General features: G+C 35.6%; 1 protein-coding gene and 2 non-coding genes across 6 annotated transcripts in view; 1 reads left to right on the plus strand and 2 right to left on the minus strand.

The window, feature by feature from the left end:
- Positions 1-729: 729 nt before the first annotated feature.
- The window catches only part of AP1G1 (adaptor related protein complex 1 subunit gamma 1), an 81,332-nt gene continuing 54,607 nt past the window's right edge, over positions 730-27,454 (minus strand). For all 4 annotated transcript variants that reach the window (XM_064488998.1, XM_064488997.1, XM_064488996.1 and 1 more), the window contains 17 exons: positions 25,554-25,649; positions 25,008-25,088; positions 24,708-24,806; positions 23,879-23,934; positions 22,699-22,812; positions 20,234-20,374; positions 19,469-19,523; positions 16,403-16,525; positions 16,144-16,233; positions 15,254-15,381; positions 14,310-14,414; positions 13,497-13,638; positions 13,162-13,288; positions 9,076-9,183; positions 8,799-8,959; positions 6,156-6,254; positions 730-4,913 (listed from right to left, as the gene is read on the minus strand). In XM_064488998.1, coding sequence (XP_064345068.1) covers positions 4,812-4,913; positions 6,156-6,254; positions 8,799-8,959; positions 9,076-9,183; positions 13,162-13,288; positions 13,497-13,638; positions 14,310-14,414; positions 15,254-15,381; positions 16,144-16,233; positions 16,403-16,525; positions 19,469-19,523; positions 20,234-20,374; positions 22,699-22,812; positions 23,879-23,934; positions 24,708-24,806; positions 25,008-25,088; positions 25,554-25,649 — 1,827 coding nt within the window. In that variant the 3' untranslated portion in view covers positions 730-4,811. The remainder of the gene's footprint in view (positions 4,914-6,155; positions 6,255-8,798; positions 8,960-9,075; positions 9,184-13,161; positions 13,289-13,496; positions 13,639-14,309; positions 14,415-15,253; positions 15,382-16,143; positions 16,234-16,402; positions 16,526-19,468; positions 19,524-20,233; positions 20,375-22,698; positions 22,813-23,878; positions 23,935-24,707; positions 24,807-25,007; positions 25,089-25,553; positions 25,650-27,454) is intronic.
- On the plus strand, positions 15,827-15,899 carry TRNAV-AAC (transfer RNA valine (anticodon AAC)). The gene has a single exon. It is a non-coding gene; the product is annotated as a tRNA-Val (tRNA).
- LOC116155015 (small nucleolar RNA SNORD71) lies at positions 22,329-22,414 on the minus strand. The gene has a single exon (XR_004139049.1). It is a non-coding gene; the product is annotated as a small nucleolar RNA SNORD71 (small nucleolar RNA).

A 27,454-nucleotide genomic window follows, 5' to 3' on the forward strand; every position in this document is an offset into this window, starting at 1 on the left:
CTATTACTGGCTAACCTTTTCTATGGTAGCCTTTATATTTTCATCTCATTACATGTAGATGAAGGTGTCAACTAAATTTAATATTAGAAACAAAGATGAATTTTAACTAAGCTGCATATAAGGAAAGATTATAGAAATGTTACTTATCAGATAGCAACAAAAGGGCACTTCTGCATAAACCAGATTAATTGCCAAGGCCTACACCCCTCTCCTTCTCAATTAGGGGACTATCACACTCCCGCTTCTCAATCAAGGGATTGTCAGGGATCATATGAGTAAAAGAACACATAAAGCTTCCAACTTCCAACCACGCTCACTTCTATGGAAGAGTTCATATAAAATAGATCGTAAAATAGAATTTATTTTGGCTGGTCAAGCCTCCCTCTTCCCAGTCACAAATGAACTTCAACAATTCACAAGTAGAAGCTTGTAATAAAGGCCCATGACCACCCCTAATATAAACTTCATCTTGACATGATTTCTTTGCCTTGTTTGAAAATTCACCCACGTGGAGAAGATCAGCATGGAAGCAATCACTAGGTAAAATTTCCAATTGCACTTTTCATTGTCTGTAACTGCAAGTTTTTAAAAAATGTGTTCAAATTCCTCTCCTAGTGAGATTTCTGTGTAAAAGGATTATTAACAGGTCAGGAAGTTTAGCTCAAAGCTCTGGAATAAGAATTCATCCAAGGCTTCTCTAATCCACTTGTAGGAAGTGAAGAAGCAAAATTTAAATCATTAAGTATTGACTTTTTATTATTAGTCACTTCATAATTTGTTTCAACCAAAAGACAATACACACAGCAGAATTCTAATGCATCCCATGTAAATGTTTACATCCATTTTATTCTTCACTCGCCTCTAAGACTTATCATTTAATTTTAAATTTTTTTTACATCTCAAAAATATGTCTGCAATAATTAGAACTTCATTAGCTGTCCCACTTGGAAACAGCCTTTTAATATTTTTACAGTAAAGATGTGATGGGGCTTAATGAAAATGTAACTTACAACATCATGAAAGAAAAGGGACTGTACAGGGACATGGGGAGTTCACAAAGGAAAGAGTTCAGAAGCTCTTTCCCATGAGGCCCCCAAATAGAAAACAAAAACTAAACACACAAAGCACAACAGCAGGTTCCAAAAACAAAAACAAAAAAACAAAAACAAAAACAAAAAAAACCCTCCAACGCTCCATGTTGAAGCCAGAATCAGCCTTGTGGAAGTTCATGAAGCAACTGTGCAAAAGCTCCTTCAGCCTTTTCTTCTAAGTGTTCCAGGTCCTGAAAACCTGTAGATGGGACCCACTCACTGCTATTGCTTGAAAAAGTTAATTCACTTCCAGTTCTACAAGCAGCCCCACCCTCCTGAGCCACAGCTGGTCAACAAGTGTTCTAAACTTAAGGACTTTCTGAGCAATTCTCTCTTCAGTGATCCTTCCCATTCCCAAACACTTGAGTACACAGACATGTACCACCTCTGTCTACCAAGCACTAAAGTTCATAAATATCCACTTTTTGCCCTATAGCTCTCTGTTTAGGACAATGTGGATAAAGTACATTCACTAGGAAAAAATATACACATTCAAACTTTCCTTCCCCTAGTTCCCAAGGCCCAAATATTTCCCAATGCAGAAGATAATGAAGTTGAACTTCAACAACAGTCATCCCCTAACTTCCAACTTCTTCTAGAACATGAAAATGGAAAGCATGTTATATAGTAGATGGAAATACTCAAACCTGTTAGTGCTGGACAGTTTTCTTATATGAATGTGACAAACAAGGGGTGCGGACCACAGCTTCAACTCAATGAGAGGGAAGAATCCCCTCCCAAATGTTATACTGAGGAATGTTTCTTTAAGTGAAAAAGACCTTAAAATAAACAGATGATCACTATACACAGCATGAAACATTCCACGACTGCCCAAATCACCTCAAGGTAACAGCACCAGAGCATTGTGGGGGAAGCTTCTTGGGAAGAGCACACTTCCTACAATTTTTTGAGATTACTTAGATGAATTGCCCTTAGGATTACTGTGGGGGTGGGGAGGGAGTATAGGATACAAACTACTGGAAGGGGGGAAAAAATGAGGTAAAAGTGCACGTGAAATTGTCCAAGTAAGTGTGCGTAGGCTCACTGCTTATCACCCTGGAGTTATTAAAACAGCCATGGAAATCATCCTTTCCTCACAATGGCTCTTAAGTTGTAAATCTATCCAAATTTGCTCTCCCCTGAATGGTTATAACTAGGGAAAGAAATTAGTGAAATGTGCAAGTATTCATAGAAATTAAGAGAATTCTCCTTTGGCAGCAAGGCCAAGTGAGAGAGAACGAATTGTGATCCTAGAAACTAAGGCACGCTGAAGCTTTCAAAGAGCCAATCACTGGAAACAGTCTTCACAACCATCAGTAAGTATCGTAGGCAGTTATCTGGCCGCTAGTCCTTGAACATGGTGCTCAGGTTCTCTCTCTGGAATCATTTCATATTCTACACAGCACCCTTTGTGTTAAGGCCATGATTTTTACTCTGTCTAGACAAAGCTGTGGATGATCACATAACTACCTCAAAACACCTTCACCCAAGGAGACGCTTTGTTCCTAGAGTAGACCCTTGCCAGCCCCATTAGCTAGCACTGTCTTATAGCATGGTCTTCAGAATTCTGACATTCAACTCAGTTCAACAAGAAACTTGAGCTGGTTAACTATAAATGTAAGGGAGAAAATAAGCCTCAGCCACAAAGAGGAATGTTAGACAAATTCTATTCAAGAAATCCACCAATATTATGTTAACTCTATCATGTTTCACAGCATTAAGTATCCATCCAATGAAATCAGTCTGCAAAGAAATCTTAAAGGCTATTTTTCATTGCACAGGCGGAGCAGTTGTCTGAAACATACACTAGTCCACACTGTCTTTACTGAACACTATGCACAAGATAATATCCTGTTCCTGATTTAGTCAACCATTTACCTGGTAGAGTAAGTTTTAGCAAATCTTGTTCTTACACACCAAAATAAGACCAGAGAGATTCCCCTTTGGAGCCTTTACTTCAACTCCAGGTTGTAAAACATTAGGAATAGTCTAGCATCTGATACAGAGCTAGATTTGACAAGACACTGAAGATTTTAAGTCAAGGCTTGGTGAAATAGAGGGGGGAAAAATAGATATCTGAACCCGGGTTTAAGACCAAAGCCAAAGTAGTCCTTATACTGTACTCAATACAGTAATGATTACAAATATTTTAAGCAAGGTGGGCCTGACTTTTCCTTTCTTTAATGTATCAGACAGGCACCTGTGCACCTGAAAGTACACAGTACATTCAACATGTGCCACAGGAGAGTCACCTTACCATCCTTCCAGCAACTTAGCGTTAAGGTTTGATAATGGTGGGGTCCTTTCTAAAAGTACTGGGCTCTCACTAGTTTAAGAAGCTCCAGACCTCAAATCTTTATGCAGATATTCATGAGACTGGCTTCTTTCAAGACACCAATTTCTCAGACTCAAGAAAGGATATTCCTACCTTATGGTGTCCATAAGACTTCCTCTGACATGGGGGCAAGGAAGCTACAAGGCTTCATTCCAACACCATAAAGTACAATATAGGAAAGATTTCTTTAACCGTGTGGTCTTTATTTCAGTGCCAGTGTTACAGATACAACACAAATGATCCAGTTAGAAGAAGGAATTCAAACGGAATGCCAAGGTCCAAGCCAGGCTCAGGAAATAAAAAGGGAGGTTTGAAGTAATGGAGAAGATGACTCCAATATGCTCTAGAGTGAGTCTGATACTCTTCCTATAGGCAAAGATGCTTTCGTCAAGGAGTCTGTACTCTTAAAAGTGGCAAACTCCTCTTTCCACCCATTTATCACAGTTCATCAGGCAAGTTATGGGTTTACGAGAAACTTTAAAATCTGTTGTGGGAATAGGGGCATTAATAACTATTAATATATCTTTTAGAAGTTGTCCACTTTGCACTTTAAGGGGAATCAATTTTGAAAATCACAGAGTATTCATGACTACAGCTAAAGAATGGAGAGAAAGGGGAGCTGGAAGAGCCTTGGAAGTTTCTATTACAAATAGAGCACCATATCCTTCATGCCAAATCTCAACAAAAGCTCTTTTTAACTGCATCTGTCCAGTGTTTACAAATAACCTCTCAAGGTCTGACCAGTTCTTGGTAACAAACATACATACACGTGTGTGTCTGTGTGTATACAGCAATGCACAGAAAAGGCTACCAGGAGCCTTATGCCTCTTTCAAACATTGGGGGAACCAGTAGAAAAAGGCAGGGCTCCCTCATGTCCACCGTTACATTTCCATTCTGAAGCCAGATGTAAAAAGCGCCTGAAGATGGTAACCCAGCTAGTGAGGAATAAATACCCCACCTTGCCCAGTCCACAGAGAAACACAGTAGAAAGAAGGGGCAACTCTTTGCTGCAGAGACAGAGTGAGTGTTTTCTTGTCATGGATTCCAGTCCTCTCCTCCAGACCAGCTGCTTATTTCTTCAGGGGCCCAGGGAATGTCGATTCTGGATGTAAATGTGGGAGGGGTGGAGAAGTGCGAAAAAAGGAGACGAGGAGGAAGAGTGCAAAGTAGCCTCCAGAAGCAGCCGGCCTCAACAGCGGAGGAGAGGAGATTAGTCTTTAACAATGCTTCAAGGTCGGCAATAACTTTAGGAAAATCCTCCTCAACAGTTCTCTTCAGCTCTTCATGCCCACGGTACAGTTGGGGGGGACTTGCCAGCGATCACAACCTCCTTCCCAGAGTTCCTTTGATTGAGTGGGATAAGAATGAGAATGGTGCTGGACCCTCACTGCCAGGACTGAGGGGGAAAGTTGTTCACCTCTGCTAGATCTTGCATTGCTGAGCCCTTGTGATTATATGTAAGCTTGATCCGCATTCGCAGCTGTTGCTGTGAAGAGAATAAAAAATTCCACACTGAAATAAAACCTCTAGAATCTGTACAGTTCACAAGACTTTTAATCTTAGAGAAAACAAACCATTTTAAAGCAAAACTGTCTCTTAAAAATGACACACAGGCAAACAACAACAACAAAAACCACCTAGTACTCAAGCTATCAGCCAGCATCATGCAGTCAAGTAGAGAAAATGCATCTTCAGAACACACTGTTGGCTTCAATCCTCCCACCCCATTAATAGGACATAACCACCCCAGAGCATTTTCATAGTAATATTTGCTGAGTGCTTTTCACAAAGATTCAACCCTTGTATCCAATTTCCTAGAAAAATGAGGTAAATATACTCATCTTACACTCTATATTCAGAGATACTGGTTGCTTTGTCTGTAAAACCTATAGTAAATGTGAGCATTAACTTGTTTGGTTCCCAAGGCATTAAAAAAAAGTTAACCTATGATAACATCAGTAGTTTTAAGAGAACTTGATTTTAAGTACTTTTTACTTTATGTGGCAGATTTCAAATATTAACGCACTAAAAAAAATTTTTACTCTATGTATCAGGCTGTCAAAGGAATTTGTACCTGTGCTATAGGTAGATATCCAAAATACAGTGACTAGCAGAGGAGAAGCAAAGTGTTCTAAGAGGAGGAAATCATACTGGTATTTATGAGACACTACTAAAAATCTTTCAAGGTGAAGAAATTCTCTGAACCATTTTCAAAAACTGCTGAAAACTAGTCAATTGATTACTATCAAGTGGACTCAATTTACTTCTTTGAGAAGATATAATAAAAATATAGCTTAATTTCAGTCGCTAAAAGCTATTATGTCTCCACTTTTGGTATGGACTTCATTAAAAATGTCTCCACTTTAGCTACGGACTTAATAATTCAGGGGTAAATGTGGATATTTGGTTCAACAAATGCTCTTAATCCCAGACTTTAACTTGTGTTAAAGATTAAAATATATACGCTTTCTCCCTCCCACTCCAGAAAAAACTAGACCTTTAGCCCTCTAAATAGAGAAGTCTTTAAAGCTATATTTTAATAAGATGGCACTAAACCATTTAGTGTGTCTGGGCTCCATTTATTATCTACAAAAGAACAAGGAGTTAGACCAGACATTTTAATAGATTTCTGCTACAAGTCAGGAAAACCTACAGAAACAAAACAAATTTTATTTCAGGAAATATGCTTATACCTTTCTCAGATAATGTCTTTAAATGTGCTACTCACCTTCTGTGGGTTCAGAACTTTAATGACTTGTGTGATGGTCCCCGTATTAAATGCTGGGACAATGCTGCTGCTTGGAGACAGAAGCTGCAGCTGGAATGTCTAGTGGGAACAAAGGGTATTCTTCAGAAAAAGTAATACACTTAATGCTATGTCAGAGATGTCAATAAAAAAGTCAGATACCCAGAGGATTAACAATTAACAGAGTTACCTACTACTAAATTCTATTTGCTTTCCAGATATCAGCAATTCATGGCAAGTGGGCTATCACTTCACGGTATTTATAAAACCCCACTGTTTCTAGCAATGCACTACTCTCCTTTCTGGCAGAAGGAACTTTAGCCTACCACTTTCCTTGTTCTGGCAACTACACTTAATAGTAATTGATCAACTATGCAGGTTTAAAAAAATGGGGGGGGGGGTGCCTATGGTTAAAAACAACTAGAAAGAAATGAAAAGCTTTTTAAAAATAGTAAACCAGCATACCAGTCACCAACTACAGGCCTTTATGCTTTTGTGTATTTGGATGGCTGGGATCAAAGGCTTGAACCTTTGTTCTCTAAAGCCTATATAATCTGCAGTATGTCAGGGGTTACTTCTACATGACAGAGGTGAAGGAAAAGCTGGAAAGAACCAGCTTGTTAATATATATGTGGAACATATCAGGATATCTACTTTGGGGATACAAAGCCCTCACAGAAAAATTATCTGCAGAATTAGCCTGTACAGTAAAAGACCTGGAAAAGCCAAACACCGTAATTTGCTGAATGCTGGTGGATTTGTTTACAGGAAAGAGAGATAAAAGTGCTGTGAGCAAGATAGGTAAGTCACAGTTAGCAAAATATAGTATGAATACAGCTACTCTACATACTAGAATTAAAAAAAGAGTATCTCCTGAAAGTTTAGTCTTCTAAAATATTACAGACAGAAAAAGAGAAAGAAGGGGATGGAGAGAGAGAAAAGAGAAAAGGGCAAGGGGGACCGAGGTGGGCGGGGTGAGGAAAGGAGGGAGGGAGGTCTGTTGGTCTACCTAGTTTTCTCTAAGGCCAAAAATCACAAGAGTAGAGATTTAATCTCAATGGACAGCCTTATTACATTGGGACTTATACATAATTCTATTGTCAAAATAAATTATGTAAGCTAAAATATCACTCATTTATTTACATTTATTTCATTAAATGTAAGATGCCATCAATTGTAAATCACACCATTATTTTATACACCACTGAGAAAGAAACAGGCTGCCAATTAAATATGACAAGGGTATCAGTTTTAAAATGCACCTCAATTTCAGAGATAATAAAAAGTAAAAACAGTAGTAGTAGAATCTATGAAATATGGTATCTTGAAGTTCAAGACACATCATGGTACACAAACAGGCACTGTATAGGACAGCACCAAGAACAAGGCCATGCTTTAAAGCAGGGACAGTATGTTGCTGTAACAGCAGCCTAAAGTAGTAAGTATAAAATCCTAAGTGGTAGCAGCTAACATTTACTAAGCACTGAACACACAGAAAGTGCTTAAAACAGTACCTGGCACATAAAACTCATTTACTCCTCAAAGGAGCCCTATGAAGTCAATATCATGATGACACCCTTCCTTTGCAAATGAAGAAACTGAGGCATAGAGATTAAGTAACTTGCTTAATGTCATATAACTGGTATTGAAACCATTACGTTCTATTGCTTATAAAGCATCTACATTATTTTGGCTCCTAAAATATGCAAGTAAAGAAGACTGCAAAGTCAGCAGCAACCACAAATAAAAGGTCTTTAATTTACGAAACTGTGTTGTCTGAATGTTGTATTTCACATGTCACTTCAAAGATTACCTTAACCTATCCCAGGGGTTGACGAAATATGGCCCATGGGCCAAGAATGACTCGACAACTGTTTTTTTGCAAGTGTTCTACTGGAACAGAGCCACACCCTTATCTATACATCGCCTGTTGCAGTTTTGGCACTATGACAGGATATAGCCTAAAATACTTACTATCTCATCTTTTACAGAAAAATTCTTTCCACTTCTCATTCTAAATTTTTCTTTTTCAAAACCTTTCATCATTCAAAGATAGACATAAACACTTCTTAAACTAAGATTTAATATAAACAAAACACCAGTTTATAAAAACAAGCTGTCATTATATCAATAGTAAACTAGATGTTAGTGAAGGAGGAATGTTTCTCTCACTTATATTACCAAGAGACAAAAAGTTTTCATTCTGATCCAATGACTAGAAGAGAATACCAAACACATAAAGTCCTTTATCTAGATTTAACTTTAAGTCCGTGTTAGAATTTGTGTTTTTTTGGTCTTTACTGAACCCCAACCTATCCTCAATGCCCTGAGCATTAATTAACAAACCACCCTGTAGAAGTCTGCTCTCTCATTAACTACTATTAGAATGTCCTCCTTTTATCCTACAATACTAACTGTAAGAATATTATCAACAAGTAAAAAGTATTCACTAAAAATGATTTGCTTCAATGAACCATGAAAACTGTTACATTATTTGCTCTTTGAGTTAAATCTGCAAATTTAGTTTAATCTCTAAACATTAAAATTTATCTTTTACTAAACGCATAAAAAATAATCAGCCAATTTTTAATCAAAGGATAAATGCCAAGAAGACAATTACAGTACCTTTGGTACTGCAGCCTGGAAAACAAAGTCTGTCATGTCCAGCTCTGTGCTGTTGGAGGCCTGTATCGTTATCACTGTGACACTGGGGTTGGTATTTGATCGTTCAAAGGTGAATTCTATCTTCAAGCCATTCTTACTGTATGCTGTGATGGAGGGGATGCCTGGGAAAGCACAGGAAGATCAGTCTAATTGTAGTCAGCCTAATGCTTGCAAAATGATCACTTCCTTTCTTCAAAACTACCTCACGCTGCTCTAATGATAACACCAGTAAACGTACCTGTAGCGATGTCATTGAAGAGAGGCTGTGATGAAAGCCCATCCAACAAGAAGGGGGGTTGGGATACTTGTGGGACTGAGGCAGGGGCAGGAGCAGCAGATGGAGCACCTAAATGAAACATCCCAAAGTTAAGTCAACCCTAGCCAGCATGACAAAGCTCACTAAGAAAATACAGGAGAAAATTACCACTATCTCAAATTAGGGGATGGATGCCTTAAACAAGATACAAAAAGCATAAACCGTAAAAGGAAAGAACTAAAAACTCAAGTACTTTAAAATGAGTAACTTTTTTTATTTTCTTCTAACTTTTTTTAAAGGCGGGGGAGGTAATTAGGTTTGTTTTTTTATTTAATGGAGGTACTGGGAATTGAACCCAGGACCTCATGCATCCTAGGCATACACTCTACCACTGAGCTATACCCTTCACCCTTAAAATGAGCAACTTCTGTTCATTAAAAAAATACAATAAAAAATAGACTAAAGTCAGGAGAAAATGTTTGCTACAAAATAACAAATGGATGAGTATCTAGAACTGTATCTCCTACGAATCAATAAAGAAAAATGATAACCCAATTTAAAAGTGGTAAGAGAGATGAACAAGCAATTCATAGAAGGAACCTGAATGAAAAAGTAATCTTACGAAGAGATGCTCACTCTTACAAGTAATGACTGGAATTTAAAACCACAGTGAATGGGGGAGGGTATAGCTCAGTGGTAGAGTGCATGCCTAGCAAGCACGAAGTCCTGGGTTCAATCCCCAGTACCTCCTCATCAAAAGAAAAAAAGTAAATAAATTAAAACCTAAAAAAAAATACTAAAAACCACAGTGAGATATCACTTCATATCCCCCACAATGATAAACATTTCAGTGTCTGGTAATACCAGCTACTGGTAAGAATATAGAGCAATGAGGACTTCTAATCTCTGCCCCAGGGATGTAAACTGGTACAACCAAACTAGAGAACAATCTGGCAGTAATAGAGTTGAGCCACCATAGGATATTTAGCAGCACCACTGGCATCTTCTCCAAATATTTCCCCAAAAATATCTCCAGACACTGCCAAACTTTGGTGGGCAAAATCTCCCCTACTTGAGAATCACTGCCTTTCTTAGGAATGCTTTTGATTAATTCTTTCATATGTACACAGGGAGATAAGTACAAAAAGTATGCATAGCAAGATAATTTCTAACAAATGAAATTCTAGAAGCAATCAAAATGTCCATCATTAAGATAACAAGTAAGTAAACTGTGGAATACTGACAAAATGAAATACTATACATATGCAACAGTAAAAATGTGAATGCACCAGAAATACATTTTACATAAATTATTCACAAATACAAGATTTAGCAAAAAAGCAAGGTGCAAAAGTACATTATTTTGTCACATACCAGTTCTGAGAAGGTTAAAAAATGGCAAAATATTACTACACTCTGTGACATTCTAGAAATGCACAAGAGTAGTAAACACCAAAGCTAACATTGCTTTAGGACAGACAGTAGTTACTTCTGGGATCAAGAGGGAGGAGATGGGGGGGAAGTATACAGGCAATGTCAACTTTCTTAACAGTATTTGTTTTATGAGCTAAGTAGATCAAGGCATTTATTGAATTCTATTTTATTTGAAAATAAATTTTCAAATTTTATTGAATTTGTTGAATATTTTAATATATTTTTACAAACACACACACCCTGGGAGAGGTAGTATGAAATGGGGGAAAGAAATCACCAGATTACCATTTTTATTTGATCTTTCCAAATAAGAAAAGTTAAGGGGGGCAAGTGATGAAGTATCGTGAACTGAGAGAAACCAAAATTCTAAGAAGCAGCATAAGAAAATTCAGGAGGAAGATGGAAATGCATTTTATGTTTAAATAGATTTCAAACTACTTATGAAATTAGCTGAAATTATACCATTTAAAAAAGCATTAACAAAGTGAAATAAAGGCTGGATTAGCTTTAAAAAAAATACTCAAGTACACTAGAAAAAACTGACATACTAAAAATTAGCAAGGTAGAAATATATATGGCTAAGCAAAGCATAAGGAGTGAAAACAAATGCAAGCACCACAGAATGTGCAGTCAAGCAAATTACCAATGAAGAATACAAATAAATACTCATAGTTATCTTAGTTTTATAAATCTAATCTAGTCATTTTCCCACAATTTCTGTTTTCAAAAAAACCTTAGAAATGTGTTTCCATGGAAAGTCACAGACTAACTGAGACATATGGGCAACATACGGATCCCTAAGCCCCTCAAATTTTAGCTTTTTCCTCCTAAAGGTACAATAGGTAGTTTGGGGAGACAAAAGAAACTCACTGCTCCAGTTCCTCTAAAAGCACACACTAAATTTATTTCCTAATTTGTACTGATGTAAATGAGTGTACATTAAGATATGACTCTAATGATGGCTTAAGGAGTCTAGAATTCAATTTTTTTTTTTTACTTAAAAATGTAAGAAAATGGGAAAGCGTGTTTAAAACACATTATAAGGAAAGGCAAATCTAGGCTTTTTAACATTTTATCATGTCACTTTTTCATGTAACACTAGAAAAACAAGAAAGTCAAGAGCAAAAACAAAACATTAAGTCCTCATGATAAATAAGTTAAAGGATACGAAAGGAATATGCAAAAAGGAAATCCATGTGTAATGCAAATATGCATAAACATAAAACATTCCCATTCCCTGTGATTGAAAAAATAGGAATTAACAAAATAATAGAACCTATCTTTCTTCACCTGTTAGGGCTTTTTAACAATGATAATATATACTATTTATGACTATACAGTGAAACTCATGGCCACATACATTGAGGAAAAGATAAGTAACACCAAGTGTTTACTATGTGTCATGCATGCACTGAAAAGTCACCATCCCTCAAAAATACCCTATGATAAGTATTTATCATCCTTTTAAAAACAGATTCAAAAAGATTAAGCCTAACTTAACTTAGCCTAAGATGTAAACCCAAAATAAATCTGGACAAATTTATGTAATAATGATATTCGTTAAGGCATTAGTTATAATGAGAAAAATATGGAAACAAACAAAAAAGCCTAATAGTAAATAAGGAACTGAGTAAATAATGGTGCAAACTTCTTAATGAAATATTAGGCAATTGTGAAGATTATGTACTAACATGGAAATGCTAATATGTTAGTAAGTAGTGCATAGCCTCTTCACACTATGTTTTAACTATGGGGTTGTTTTTGCTTTTCCAAATATCCAGGATAGCTCTGGCATCTCAGGATTTGAAATTGACTCTTTGTGAATGACTCTAAGTACATGACAAATAACGTTTTGAAATTTTGTTAAGACACAAACACAAACCGTAAGTTTTGGGAGGCTGCTATGTTAGGAAAAAATCATTTAGCCTGTGATAGCCAGTCCACAGGACCATCAAACATCCTTAACCTACGGCTATCTTCTACTTAAGGTCGTGCATGCTGTCACTCTCTGTTATACTTTAAAAGAAGACACTTAAGATACAATGATACTTCTGGACTCTTCTTCAACTCTTATGTTCACAATATTTCTGAACACATTAATTACAAATGTCTACTACATATAAGTATAGATAAGAAAAGATATTCACAGATGAAAAATTATGTTTGAATACTGGAATCATGGAGTATGATTTTCTCCTTCCACTGCTCTAATAAAAGGAAGAGAGAGGGAGAGGGAAGAAGGAAAACAGGTGAACATCTCTCCACTCTCCACAAAAGGCCATAGCTTTTGAAAACTAACCATAAGCAGAAAGAAAACTAGAAAAAGTGATGTCTTAGGACACTAACTAAAAGCAGAAGTGACTTGGGATCTATTTATTTTCTAGCCTGAGACAGTCCTTTCTATCTTATAATGCTATGAGTAATTTATTCTCCCCAAATTAAAAACTGGACTTGAAGGAATCCCTATGAATTATATCTAGAGCATTAGTATGGCAGCTTATGTGAGATTCTTATTTTTCACTTAGCCTCTCCCATCTTCAACTGTTCCATATGCTAGAAAGTCTATGTTCAGTGTAATTTTTCCGTAAGGCCTTATCCCTAGTCAAGCACTAAATAACTCTAGTCTGTCCTCACCTGTAAGGTTGATGTCTCCCAGCAAATCAAGAAGTTCTCCACCAGCAGAAGCTGGTTTGCTTGTAGGTGCAGTTGGAATAACAGGTGTTATGTCATTTCCTCCCAACAAATCCAATAAATCATTGGCCTAAACAAGGAAATAGTATCTCAGTCATTAGTCTAATCTATATCTAATGCAAAGCCCTTAGAACACTTAAAAACAAGAAAGAGACAAACAAAAATACAAAGAAGAGAGCCACCAATCAATCCAGCAACACTGAAGAAAATAAGCTAAGAGATAGGTTCTAAGGAACTATACGGTTTTGAGGATCCCCAGTAAGTGAGTAACAAGCTACCTGGCTGGTGGGCTGTGGCCCAGAGGGTGGTGGTTTGGTCTCTAAAGGAGCTGGTTCTGTCTCTCCATTTGTCTGCACAATCTCAGTAGGGCCATTTGTGGTCACTTTTTCCATGACAGGCATTCTCTCAAGCAGGGCAGACCTGGAAGAATCTGAAGTGGTTAAATTCTAGGCAGTTAACCTAGATTCCCTACCCAAAACAATTTCTGTAACTATACTGAAGCCAAAAATGGAGACATCTCTCCCCTCCCCATTTCCCAACACATACACTAAAATAGAAGCTGGATTACAAGAATATATGACCTAAATTCTTGGCGGGATTAAGGGCAGGCAAGAAACCTTGAATGGACAAACTGTCCACCTAAATTCGGAGAGACTGGGACTTTTCAGTGACACAGAAGTTGGAATGAAAGAAAGGTAAATAAGTAGGTATTAGCAGTCCCCAATTAAGAAGATACTACGTAACAGAAGGTAAAAAAAAGATGACACACCAAAATGTTAATAGTGATTATAGTTGAACGAGTTTCTCTTGAGGAAAAACAACTCCCACTTCTTCACCAAATAAAATGGAAAATGAAGAAAACTTTCCATACCAAAATAAAGAGAAGGAGAAATGAAAGAACACAGTTCACTTATTTCTTTAGAGGCTAGGCAGAATAGAAGATGGACAGAACATGAAGGAGCCAAACAATTAGAACTAAACAGGGTTGTGAAGTCCAGTTAATAAAGCATGAGGAATGACTCTCCTTATGGGTTATTATGACAATTTGGGATGTTAAAAGGCACAGGCATTGCTTAGTTTCTTTTACTTACCTCATATGGTCATATTTCTTAAAAAGTGCATTATATTCTACTGCCCTCTGCTGGAGCTCCACATCAATGCTGCTTCCATAGATGGAAACCACTTTCTTAATTCGGCTTTGGGATAAAATGACAAACAAACTCAAATACCTAAAAGAAAGTTCTCTCTCAAGCAGAGAAAATAATGCTTAAAACAGAGCCTCCTCATTAAAATTTTGAAATGCTCATCTTTTCTTAATGTACATAAATTTTCAAAAACAAAACACCGTTCCTTTATCTTCGGTCATCAGACATACAGCTCAAGGCCATCAATTACCATTATACTTACTCTAATTGTAATGCTAGATTTTGTCTGTTAAATATCCCATATATTAAAATTTGCTAGGTAAAAGTACTAATAATTAATCTGCTATAAAAGAATAAATTTACAGTGCTCTTTCTCTTAATAATTTTAGTATCATTTTTCATGAGGCCTTACATTAAAGACTAAAGTAGAAAGTCTAAGAGAACTAAGTTTGTCTTAAATGTGCTCGGCTAGGAAACTGCTCCAAGAATTAATTGACTTCCATTCAAAATAGTATTTAAAAAAAAGCAAAATTTAAAGATTTAAACACCAAAACCTTTCTTCCTATTCAGACATTTCAAAATACCATAATAAACCAGAATGCTTATATGAGAAAGTAACTACTTTAAAAAAAAAAAAAATCATCAAAAATCTAATTCTAAAAACACTACCTTTTACCTTCAAAAGTCAATGGTGGGGTAGGAGAATGAGAGGGCACAAAGTATAGGCAAAATAAGGATTAACCATGAATTGATGATTGTTTCTGTGGAGTAATAGGTATATGGAATTCATTTTAGTATTCTCTCTACTTTTGCCTTTGCTTGAAATTTCCCATAATAAGTTTTTAAAATTACAAAACAACATGTTCACCCTGCTTTTTCTCCATACTCACTTTACAGTACAGGTGAATCGAGTAGAAAGCTTCATAATGGCAGTGAGGGCATAACCTCGTGTCACAGAGGTGGACATATTAGAGATTAAGACACTTTCTAAAATATCCAACACTTCATCCTCTGTTACCTGGGGAGAAAAAAAAAAAAAAGGCAATGTAAGATGAATTTTAACAGTAGATACCTAAATCCAGTATCAAGTCACAGGATGCCACCAGAAAGACAATCCTACCACCATTATCAAAGCTTCTAACACAATCTGTGCTTTGTCAGGGTAACTGTCTAAGTTAACCCATCAACCACAAGCAGGTAGGAGGGAGGTAAAAAAGAGTGGAAAATATCTATTAGGGGCTAAGAGGAATTTTATAACTTCAAGTGGCAGAAGTAGAGGAAGAAAGGAAAATGATACACAAAGTTCAACTGTTATTGCCACAACTTCTCTGAAATCTAGTCCTTTAATGAGCAAATGGAAACATGGATACACCTCTCATTACTTCTTGTCAGCAGAGGGTAAGAGAAACAATGTAAATCAGTCTGAAGCAATGGGGAGTGGTTATTACAGATGGTTCTAGAGGGGAGGGTATAGCTCAGTGGTAGAGTGCATGCCTAACATGCACGGGGTCCTGGGTTCAATCCCCAGTACCTCCATTAAAAGAATAAATAAGTAAAACTAATTATGACCCCCTACAGAAAGGAAGGAAGAAAGAAAGAGAGAAAAAGGAGGTTCTAAAATCTCACAACAGCCCAAAAAGTTTCAACTCAAAAACTGACAGGTTACTCTATGTAATTCTGGGATTATTCTTTAAAAGGTTTTTCAAGGAATCAACTTCAACTCATTAAACACCAAAAACACTATTTCCTCCCTTCCTTAACCCAGAGTGACAAAGGGTACCTGAATAGGCTCTTCCTCTTCACACTGACCAGATACAAGAAGATCTCCATATTCACCTATACACCAGGCAGCTACTTGTACCAAAGGTTGCTGTCAAAAGAAAACCACTGTTTGTCAAAGATTTCAATCCCTGAAAGGATAAATGCAACTCACAGGTCATCTAGTCATAAAGGTCAAAACTGGCACATCTAGAGTGACAATAATAAGAGCTTATCAGGAAAATAAAGGACAACTTCCCCACTACAGTAAAAGTACTTACTTGAGAATAATCACCAAGAATTGCTTTGTACAAGCGCTGGACAGTATAGGCATGCATCTCCACACTATTGGTTATTAACTGGATCAAGTTGGGAACTGCATCATCACGAACATAGCTTCCTGCCTAAAAGGAAACGTAGACAGTTACCCCTAGAAACATACAGTAATGATAAGAAACATTAGCTAGTAACATAGTTGTTCAAAGGAGACTACTACAAAACACCCTCAAAGATAAGGCTGTTTCCAATTCTTATGTTCCTAAGCAGCTCAAACTTCAAAGTCTTACTTATTTAAGTGAATATTTGAAGTTCTTAAATTTAATAAAAAATAAAAAAATACTCTTTCTCCAAAGTAAGAATAAAAAAATAAAGGTTTAAAATTTCAAGAAAGGCCTTTTCTACTCAAGACAGGGAAGATCTACCACTGCAAAAATTTAAGAAGTAAATTCACTGGGAACTTAATTACAACAACCTCTCCCTTCTCACAACTCCCCAACATAGGTGTAAATGGTATGTTAGCTCTAGTAGACACAATATTCTGGGATGGAGAAAGGAGTGTATGTGAACAGTTCAAACAGCTTGTCAAATAAGGTAAGACGGAAATAAATAGCAACTTTTTAAAAACCTGAGTTTAAAATATCACACTGTCCTTTAAAAACTAGAGTTTAAAAATATTATAGAACCAACAATTAGTCCCAGGAATGGGAAGTATTTCATATTTTAATTATCCACATTTTTTAGAAACTTGATCACTTTAATGTCCTTGTGACTAGTGGAATCTGAGATTTATAACCACAGAAACAAAGTAAAGCTATTTAACCTATGAGGAAATTAAATTTTGACCTTGTCAGAGCATTATGATAACCAGGCTGCACAGGACATACAAACAGTGGAACCTGTGCCTCCTATCAACCCACCTTAGTCAATCTCCCATTACTGGACAGAAGAGTTGATCTGATTTACAAGACTGAGACCAAGCCTAACCATGTGTACTTTGCAAAGAGCAAAAAAAGGAAAAAAAATCCCATGTGACTGGGATACCCACTCCTGTTAAGAAACACAAAGACAGAGGGAAAAGCTTAGGGAAATAGTCAAAAAGGAAAGGTGAGAAACTAAAAAGCAGGAAAGCAGGTAATTAGTGGTATGACTTGTATATTTACATTCTTACCTAATGGGAAAAAGCATAGTGCTTTAAACAAGATAAAGTATCAACATGATCTAACTGACATTTGTAGACCACTTCATTCAACAACACAACAGACATTCTTTTCAAGCTCACATAGAATACTGCTAGTGTTTGGACACTCCTAGTTGTTTACAGTTTTCCCATGTTGTAAATAAGATTAAGACAAGCACCTTTGTATACACACTTTTGTACAACTGTCCTTTTATTTTTTCCAAGAGAAAGTCCTAAAAACAGAACTATAAATTAAAAGGTATAAACTAAGACCTTTGTTTAGTCTGTGAACTATATTCTGGAAAAATAGCTCCATTTAAACCCACATAAAGTGAAAAGTACTGCCTGTTTCTCTATTTTGTAATTAGCACTAGGAATTAGATTTAAAAATATGACAAGTGAAAAGTGACACCTCATTTTCACTTTATTTACTATCTTTTTAATAGTAAGGGTATTCTTCAATGTTAACTAGCCATTTCTTCTTCTTTTGTGAAATGCCTGTTCAAATTTTTCCATTAGAGTGTTTGATTTTCCCTATTAATTGTAAATTATTTATATGTTAAAAGTACTTACATGCTGTCATATGTTGCAATGTTTTTCCCCTAATTGTCATTTGCCATTTAACTCTGTAGATTTTTTTCCTTCTGCTATACAAGTTTTAAACTTAATGTGGTCAAATTTATCAATGTTTTTTGCTTCTGGTGACATAATTAGACATAAATAATTATGTTTTATTTATATGCCACTCTATCTTCATTTTTATTCTTAAATCTCTAATCCCTGTCTATTAATTGAATGATAAGTGAAGAAGCTCCAAAACTCTGGAAGGCTACCAAAGAAAGAATATAAAAACAGAATTTAAAAACCAGAATAAATTTAGTCATTCAAAACTTCCCAATGATTTCCTGATCTCTAATTAGAAGAACAATGTTACTTGAAAGTAAAAAACAAAAACAAAAACAAATAAACCTCAAAAATGGAATGTCTAAATTTCAATTTTTGGCCTGTCACCCACAGTGCTATGAATGCATGTAATTATCTTGACGCTTCTGAGCCTCATTCCTCAAAACTTATAGTTTGGAGGGGAAGAGAGTGGGAAGGGATAAATTGGCAGTTCAAGATATACAAATACAAACCACTATATATAAAATACTATATATAAAACAACAAGTTTATACTGTATAGCACAGGAACCCATATTCAATATCTCGCAGTAACCTAAAATGAAAAAGAATATGAAAAAGGATATATGTATGTGAAGAGATATATTTATGTATGTACGTATATATGCTTGAAACGTTATGTTGCACACCAAAAATTGACACAACATTGTAAACTGACCATACTTCAACAAAAGAAAAGAAAAGAAAACTTTCCAATGATACCATATTCAAAATAAAACCCAAACTCCTGTGAGGCCTTATATAACCTAGTCCCTGCATCAAGCCTACCATTTTCCACCTCTCCCTACTGGCTTCGCTGGCCTTCTTGTTGCTCTCCACGCAGGTCAAGCTTGTTGCTACCTTAGGACTTTGCAACACTTGCTGTTCCCCCTGATTTGAATACTCTTCCCCCATATCTTTGCATGGCTCCTCATTTCACTAAGTTCTCTACTCAAATGTTACCTCCTCTGAGTGACCTGCCCTGACTACTCTAGGATACCTGGCCCATTGCCCCATCTCCTTTCCTCCTTTGCCATCATTATAGTCCCTTATGCTGCTTTAGTATTGTTCATAGCATTTTCTCCTGCCTTACAGGATAGTACATATTTCCCCATGACTTTCCTATCATCCCCACTGGAACAGAAGCTTCATGAGAACGAGGGCTTTGTCTGCATCATTAACAGACACATCCAGCAGTTAATACATGGTGACTTAAAAAAACTACTTACCGTTGTCAGAACACGCATAATTGTGTCTATATGCCACCGTTTGGAAGGTGCATACCTGAGAAAATAATGGCAGCAGGTGAAAAAACTGGAACCCGTAAACTAAGCTCTGCTCAGAGTCTTTCAAAAATCCTGTCCTACAGTCTTTTTCAGGTTTACTGGTTAAGTACTTATATATGGATATATTTCACTTTCAAAACTAGCAGCATCTCATTTCAAAGGGTAATGAAATGGTACTTAGTCAAATTCAGATGTTTCACATAATAAATACGAGTTGCTGAGTTGAGAACTGCAAACTCAGAAAAATAACCCATAAAGTCAGGATAGGAGAGGAGAGAGAAGATAGGGAAATAAAGGGACTGTTCCCAGACCCAGGCAACACCAGGACTAGAAACTTATTCCCTTAAATTCACAGTAGAAGAAATAATCATACAACCAAAACCTTCAGGTATTTCTCCCTAAAAGTTTTACAGACCCACAATTCAGATGCTTTAACTTTCTATTGTCTTCATTAAAAAAGTGTCATAGAAGAGAGGTTAAAAAATAGATCAAGAAGGAGATCTTATAAAAGGGAGATTTTTTTTGGTTTTAGCATAATGCTTAACATAAAGACTGACTAGAATGGCCTTCTCAAAGCTCATTTCTAATGGGAAGTCTGAAACAAACATTACATGTTTAAACATATTTATAACATTTTCCCCATGTTTTAAAGATGCTCTCAAAAAAGTTCCAAGCTTTTTAATCAATAAATGTAAAATTTAATCTTACTTTTCGGCAGCAAGGAAGATTCCAGATGCACAGTCTGCTTTAAATTCTGGCTCACATGAATCCAGAAAATAAAGTAATTCCTTCATCATTCCTCGTATATTATTCCCATTTACCAGGGCAAAACTTAATTCCATTGCACGCCTTACAGGATGGGGGAGGGAAAAAAAAGTTATGATATATAGAGTGGGAATGAAGCAAATACCCAGATACGTTGTCTCTGAACACCAAGCACTAGTGGATGTATTGATGTCCTTGCATGATCTTCTGATCCCAATCTTTGCACACAAGATAACCAAAGTTATCAGTTATTTGAATCTTCATTCAATACTTTTCTTCAAAAACTGTCAAGAGATACACTACTAACAACCAAAAATGCAGTTTGGGGTCAACAGTCTATTCTATGAAGCTGCAATTTAGAATACTTAAAAGGCTCAAAAAGAGAGGCAAGAAACTTATTATCCAATGATAATACCTCTCTGCATCATTCCTTAAAAATGTGATATAAAGTCACCATACTCTTCTACATCCACTTCAGTCCAAAGATCATGTAACATAGTTCACATCAAAAGGTATATAGGAAATCAGAATAAAAACATTCAGAGCTAAGTGAAATAAATCAGACAGAGAAAGACAAATACAGTATGGTATTATTCATATGTGGAAGTTAAAAAAGCTAAATGCACAGAAACAGAGACTAGAATGGTGGTAACCAGAGTCTTGGGGTGGGAGAAATGGGAAGATGTGAGTCAAAGAGCACAAACTTCCACCTATAAGATGAATAAGTTCTGGAGATCTAATATACAAGCATGATGACTACAGTTGTATTATATACTTTAAGTTGCTAAGAGAGTTGATCTTAAATACTCTCACTACAAAAAAGAAATAGTAATTATGTGGTATGATGCAGGTGTTAACTAATGCTATGGTAACAATCATTTTGCACTATAGATAAGCGTACATCTTAAACTTACACAATTATATTTCAATAAAGCTGGAAAAAAAACTGAAAGGGAATTAAGGGCCATGAAAAGGAAAAAAGGGTATGTGCTATGAGAAAACAGGAGTTTCTATAGCTGCCTATCAAATTTGGCAAATTTGACACATTTAACATATAAAACTTGTAAGGTTACTATATACATCTTTTTATATTTGGTCAATAACGTCAAACGTGCATACAAACTGACTTTCAAAAATACCAACTCAATGAGTAAAAGATACTTTCATCTTAGTTAATCTATAAGGAACAAAAATTCAATCCTTATAGAAATGCAGTAATAGCTAATTCTTATTAGTGCTTAAGTACTTTACATTTCCAGTTAATCCTGCATAACCTTTGAAGTGGGTGCTCTTATAACTACATTTTACACATGGGACAATTTACGCATAGAAAGGCTAAGTAACCAGACCAAGTTTATTAAGGGCAGGATTTGAAATGAGGCCTTCTGGCTCCAGAGTCTAAGTTTCTACTATGATATAACCTGTCAAATAGACCCAGGTTTTACTTTTGAAATGCAAAGCCCAGCAATGAGCCATGAGAAACAATACAACAGAAGTCAGGAAAAGTCTGATTTCTATTCCCAGGTCTGCCATGTACAAGGGTTAAGGTTTAGCGTAAGTCATTTGATTCCTTTGGGACTGTACTGTAACTAATCTGTTAATTGATAATAGAAGTAACTGCCTTGTCTCTTACTGGCTTGCTCTGAGAACCAACCGAGAGGGTACTTATAAATCCTTTGCAAAGCACTATGTGAAAGTTGTTACTGAGTCTAGGTCTTATCTGTAGCTTGCCAAAGCACTTAGCACCTGTTCTCTGTAAATAAAAGGAACTCAATTATCGATAAATGTTTGTTAAGTGAATGGTTTCAGAGATCATTTCAAATTTAACTTTTTCTGGATTTGAACATATAACCAAAAGTTCACTGAGGCCAACTATAACTTTTACAAACACCTACAGTTATTCTAAAAAGAGAAATGGTAGAGTTACTCTATCTGCTCTTTGAAGGTGCTATGTGCTGCCTAAGAGTCATTACTAGATGCACTGTTCTAAGAAACATGGCCGCCTCCAGTATCCTGGGGCATAAGTACTGTGAGAAAACGTGTGCTGTCAGCAATTTGAGTTTCAGCATTGTGATAAAACACTCAGCCGATGGATCACTCTGTATCTTCATCCTCCAACACACAGAACACAGTACCTCTGTTAAATAAACATTTGCCCAGCTTATCTGTGCCTGTTTTATTTATCAAAGAACCAAGGACAGCTTCGGTGTGCACTTAAGCATTCCTTATTGGCCTCCTTCAATGACCTAAACTTCTCCCTGTCCTTCCTTAAACAGGATTCATTCTGCAGTGTTCATCTGTGAAAATAATGACTAAATACATAAATGTCAAGATTCTCCCTCTCAAAACTATATAAACTTATCAGGCAGAGTGCAGGGGGCATTGCAGAACTTTCAATAATCTTTTACCGTTTTATTGAGACATCCAAATCTTTTAGACAGTCCACAATTGTGCTTCTGTGCCTCTGTACTGCATTATGATCTGTCTGCACAGTCTTCAACAAAGATGTCAAAGCTACATATCTGGATGAAACAAAGTTGCAGAAGAACAGAATTAAAATATAAAATTCAGGATAGTTCTCAGCTTAATGACAAAGAAGATGTCCAATAACTAAGGAAAAGCATATATTTTTAAATATTTAAAAGACAAGACAGAGATAGTGAGTAAAATCAAAACATTTTAAAGGCATAAAAAACATTATAATCTACAGCAGTGGTGACCAGAAGCCTTGGATTTAGATTTGCATTCATGGTCAAGTCCATTTAAATTTCTAAAAGTGATAAACTCAATTCTTTCAAACCCTTTCAAATAGTACAACAAAATAAGCATACTTCTTTATGTCTTTTCAGGCTGCCTGAGCCCCAAAATGTAAGAGGAAATGATTTCAATTTTACCATTTGTATTTTCTCTGCTTTTGTTTGATACCAGTACCAAAACTGCCCCTAAAAAATACAAGTTTAAGATCCAAGTATTTTCTTCTGGAGAAGATAATTCAGTGTAACATAATGATTATTTCCACATTTTTTCAAGTTTAACACAATAAGATTAAAAGATAATACTATTAAGTTCATCTACTTAAAAAAAAAACCTAGCTGGAGTTCACACACATGTTCCAGGTTTGCAACTGAAATGCTACCTTTTTCTTTTTAATTTAGAGCAGGTGTCAGCAAACTACAGCCTACCTACAAAACCCAGCTCTCTGCTGTCTGGTTATGTAAACTAATCTTTATTGGAATACAGCCACACTCATCATTTACATAGTCTATGGTTGCTTTTACACCAAGAGGCAGAGTTGAGTAGTTGCCAGAAACTCTAAGACCCATGAAGTCTAAAATACTGACCATATGGTCCTTCATAGAAAAAGTTTGCTGACTACTAATGCTAACAATATAAATAGGACTAAAAATTAAGTCATGAGGTAAATCCTCACATTCTTATCAAAACAGTTTTAAGATTAGACTAAAAATAAAAATCCTGAGCTGAAGTTCTAGATATGTCACTCAATACATGTGTGATCTTGAGCAAAATCACTCTTAGAAACAGTGAGTTTATAATACCAAGATACAAGATATTTTTCAGTTGACTTACCTAATGTTCTTGTCATTGTTCAATAAGAAACGACCCAGGATATTTATGGCTAGGACCTATAGAGAAATAACATGTTAAAAATTTAGGAAAATTAAATATCTATATTGTTTAAGGATCATTTCCTGGCCTCTGATGGGTGAAAACTATATAGAAGTGGTAGTTGGTACCTCTATAGATTGCTAGTAAAAAAAAAATTTTTTTCTGAAGGCAAACTCATAACCATATGCTATTTCAACAGTAATTGCTGAAAGGTTGTTTTAAAGTGATTATATATTGTTAGTAGAAAAATAATACTGGTACAGCCTCATTGGAGGAAAATCTGGCAATAATTATAAACACTTAAAATGAAAATATGTCCTCTACTTAAACAATTTCACTTCTAGGAATTTAGTTGACAAATATACTTGTACATATGTACAAAAATCTGCTGCAACATTATCTGTAATCACAAATGATAGGAGACATCTAAGTGTCCATTAATAACAGCAAACTTGCTAATTTTACTGAACATATATGATGTCTTGTCTTGTTTGAAGTGATGAGCCCAACTCAAATCATGGTTCTAATAAAAGCTTATTCAGAAATATATCCTTCACTCAACATTATTTATATATCTAACTATACCTAAGATCTTCCAAATTTCATTATAATCAATATGAAGCCTTCAGTGGAGGAAGAAATACTTCAGATACCGAAAATACAGCATATATGTATACATTCTGCATCATTCTTTCCTAAAGTTAATTTCCAAATGGAATTCATTTGCAAAATCCAAGTCAATTATTTTAAATAAAATGTTTAGAGAGAAGAAAAGATTAAAATGACTTACTCGCAGTCCACTCTCTGACTTAATATCCATGATAGTCAAAACCGTTTCATAAAGAATAGCATTTCCTACATTTTTACTAGTCTCCGTATTAGTGGCAACCTGAAAAGACACAAAGGGTGTTACATAAATGATAAAACAATGTTCCCCCCAAAATATCTGGAGGTAACAAGAGACATTTTATGATTGATTACAACCACCAATGAGAAAACAAATAAAAACTGCTCCATATAACCACAATCATTCTACTCTCTGCTGTACTAAAATGAACACTTACTATAATGCAAGCTTTGGTCTACTCACCTGTGCTAATATATCATTCATAGCTTCACTTGAGTCATCATCATTTCGTCCTAAAATTCTTAATAACCGCAAAATTCGTACCTAATGTACAAAATATGACAAATGTCAACAAATTCTGTCTGGCACATAGGAACTTTGCTTGGTATGAAATTCAAATAACTTAAATGAAGTCTTAGATCCCATTAGAAATGGTCAAAATTCAAACAGAAGAATTTTAAACATTATCTTTAGAGAAGTTATATATGGTTCTATGTCTCAATGAAGTTACTAGACAACCCACACTTCAATATCCCACAGCCAAAGGATAGCAACACCTCCAGAGCTGTATTATACTGCTAAAACAAGTTTCTATGCAGTATATGATTCTGACTATTACAACTACAATTTTATCCTATTAATCAAATATAGAATTGCATCACTATACATTTATTAATGCAATTAGTTTAATCAATTAATTACCACAAGTCTACCCAACACAAACATAAGAGGAAGGAAACCATTTATTTCAAAATATATCATACATGCAAACTTTTCTTTCATCCTCACCTGCAAAAAGGGGTCACTGATACCAGAAACATCATGTTCTGGTGAATATCCGGACATGATGAGGTTCTTTAGAATACGAACTAACTGGGGCACGAGCTGCAGGGAAGAAAGATGCATCAAAAAACAGTGAACATCAAAGAATTTCTCATGAATAGGCAGGTAATTTGGCTTAGAAAAGGGGTGCAAGGGTCTGAGTCCAAGCAAATTCTACTGACACAATATACTAGTACATTGTTGATGTTTGCTAAATATAACTTAGGAGTATTTTGGCCAAGAACTCAAGAAGGAATATGTATGTTATTTGAATTAAAAGCAAACCAGACATTTTTACTACAGAGTTATATATGCAAAGATACCACAAATAACAGTAGGTAAGAAAGCCTATGAGAACCAAGTAAAACAGATGCCTATGGGGCATTCCTACTTCCACAGAACTTGACATTCTAAGGTGGCAAAACATGTTCAGTTTTTATCCATGTTTTATCTAAAACATGTAGATACAAAATGTTATCACACCCAAAATACTGGTTATTTTATTAAAATTATAGTTTTAAAACAAACTATCTCAAATAGAGAAAAAAATTCTCTCCTCTTAAGACATAACTAGTCATATCATTCTCTAACAAACAACAAAGAATACAAAAACCTCCAACACTGATCAATGGAAAAGACATATGAAAAATTGTATCTTTCACGGTAGGAAGATTGCCAGGGCATTAATAATCTCTTTTCCCTACACTTAATGCATATGACACAATTTTTGGTAAAATTTAATTTCAGCACCTAATTATACAGTTGTTGCTTGTCTTATTTTAACTGAGGAAATTATACATTCCTTATGGTCAGAATTCCCTTCTCCTTCCTTTACTCTCCCGATTAGAGTCACAACACATAGTCGAGGCAATTTTATTAACAAGCAGAACTTAAAGACACTTTAAATATTGTCATTCATTTCATTCTGCTGATTAATCATTTAATTTTTAAAACTTATTTCAAAATGTTTGCCACAATAGGAACTTCTCCAGTCTCCAACTACAAACTCACTTTAGCTTTATAAACAACTCTAATCACCTAAAATTAAAAAAAAGAAGCGTCCAAAGCAAACTGAAACACATCTCCTTTGGAGGCAATCAGAACAGTCCCAACTTTGTTGCAACCCAATTACTTTTTTCTCATCGTATTGGGACTCTGTCCCCTCCCCACTCTCCAGTTCTAAAAGGGGATCAAGACTGAAATAAAAGCCAAGCTGTGCCCAAGGTATGCACTCAAAACATTCACAACATTAAGTCTACTGCCAAATACAAAACAATAGAATCTGTGTGAATTTAAATAAGTTTGGCCACAACACTTCAGAACTAAGGGATTCCTAAATCACTTAAACAAAAATCTGATTTGGACAACTCCAAGATTAAAACAAATCTAAGTTATAAAGACCTGTAAATTCTAAACAGAATCCTCATTAAATCCGTCAACTGTGGGCAGATTCATATTAGAGGTCAGAGTAATATAACGGTATAAACTGCATTAAAATGTAATAAAACCTGGATAATCTAGTTACCAAGCTCTACACAAAAAGTAGCTTGCCTTGTATACTTCCCAATGGTCTACTTTTTTGTACTACATGTATGTATCTTTAATAATTTTTAAAAATCTGGTTTCTTTCTTGGAGAAGTCTTTCTTTCTTCAGCTACTAAATTCAGAAATTGTTTTATACACTGCCAAAAAGACCAGCACACCACATAAGATCACCCTGCGACAAAAAGTACAAATGTCTAAGTGTTCAGCATACAAACTCTTGGAATCCAGTTTTATCTTTCAGACAAAAATGCAAGTTACTACAACTGGTGACAAGACAAACAAAATAAGATGACAAAGGGAAAGGCTGCAGCCATGAAAATCAG

The sequence above is a fragment of the Camelus dromedarius genome, chromosome 9 (genome assembly GCF_036321535.1).
Source record: "Camelus dromedarius isolate mCamDro1 chromosome 9, mCamDro1.pat, whole genome shotgun sequence".
NCBI classification, from domain to species: domain Eukaryota; kingdom Metazoa; phylum Chordata; class Mammalia; order Artiodactyla; family Camelidae; genus Camelus; species Camelus dromedarius.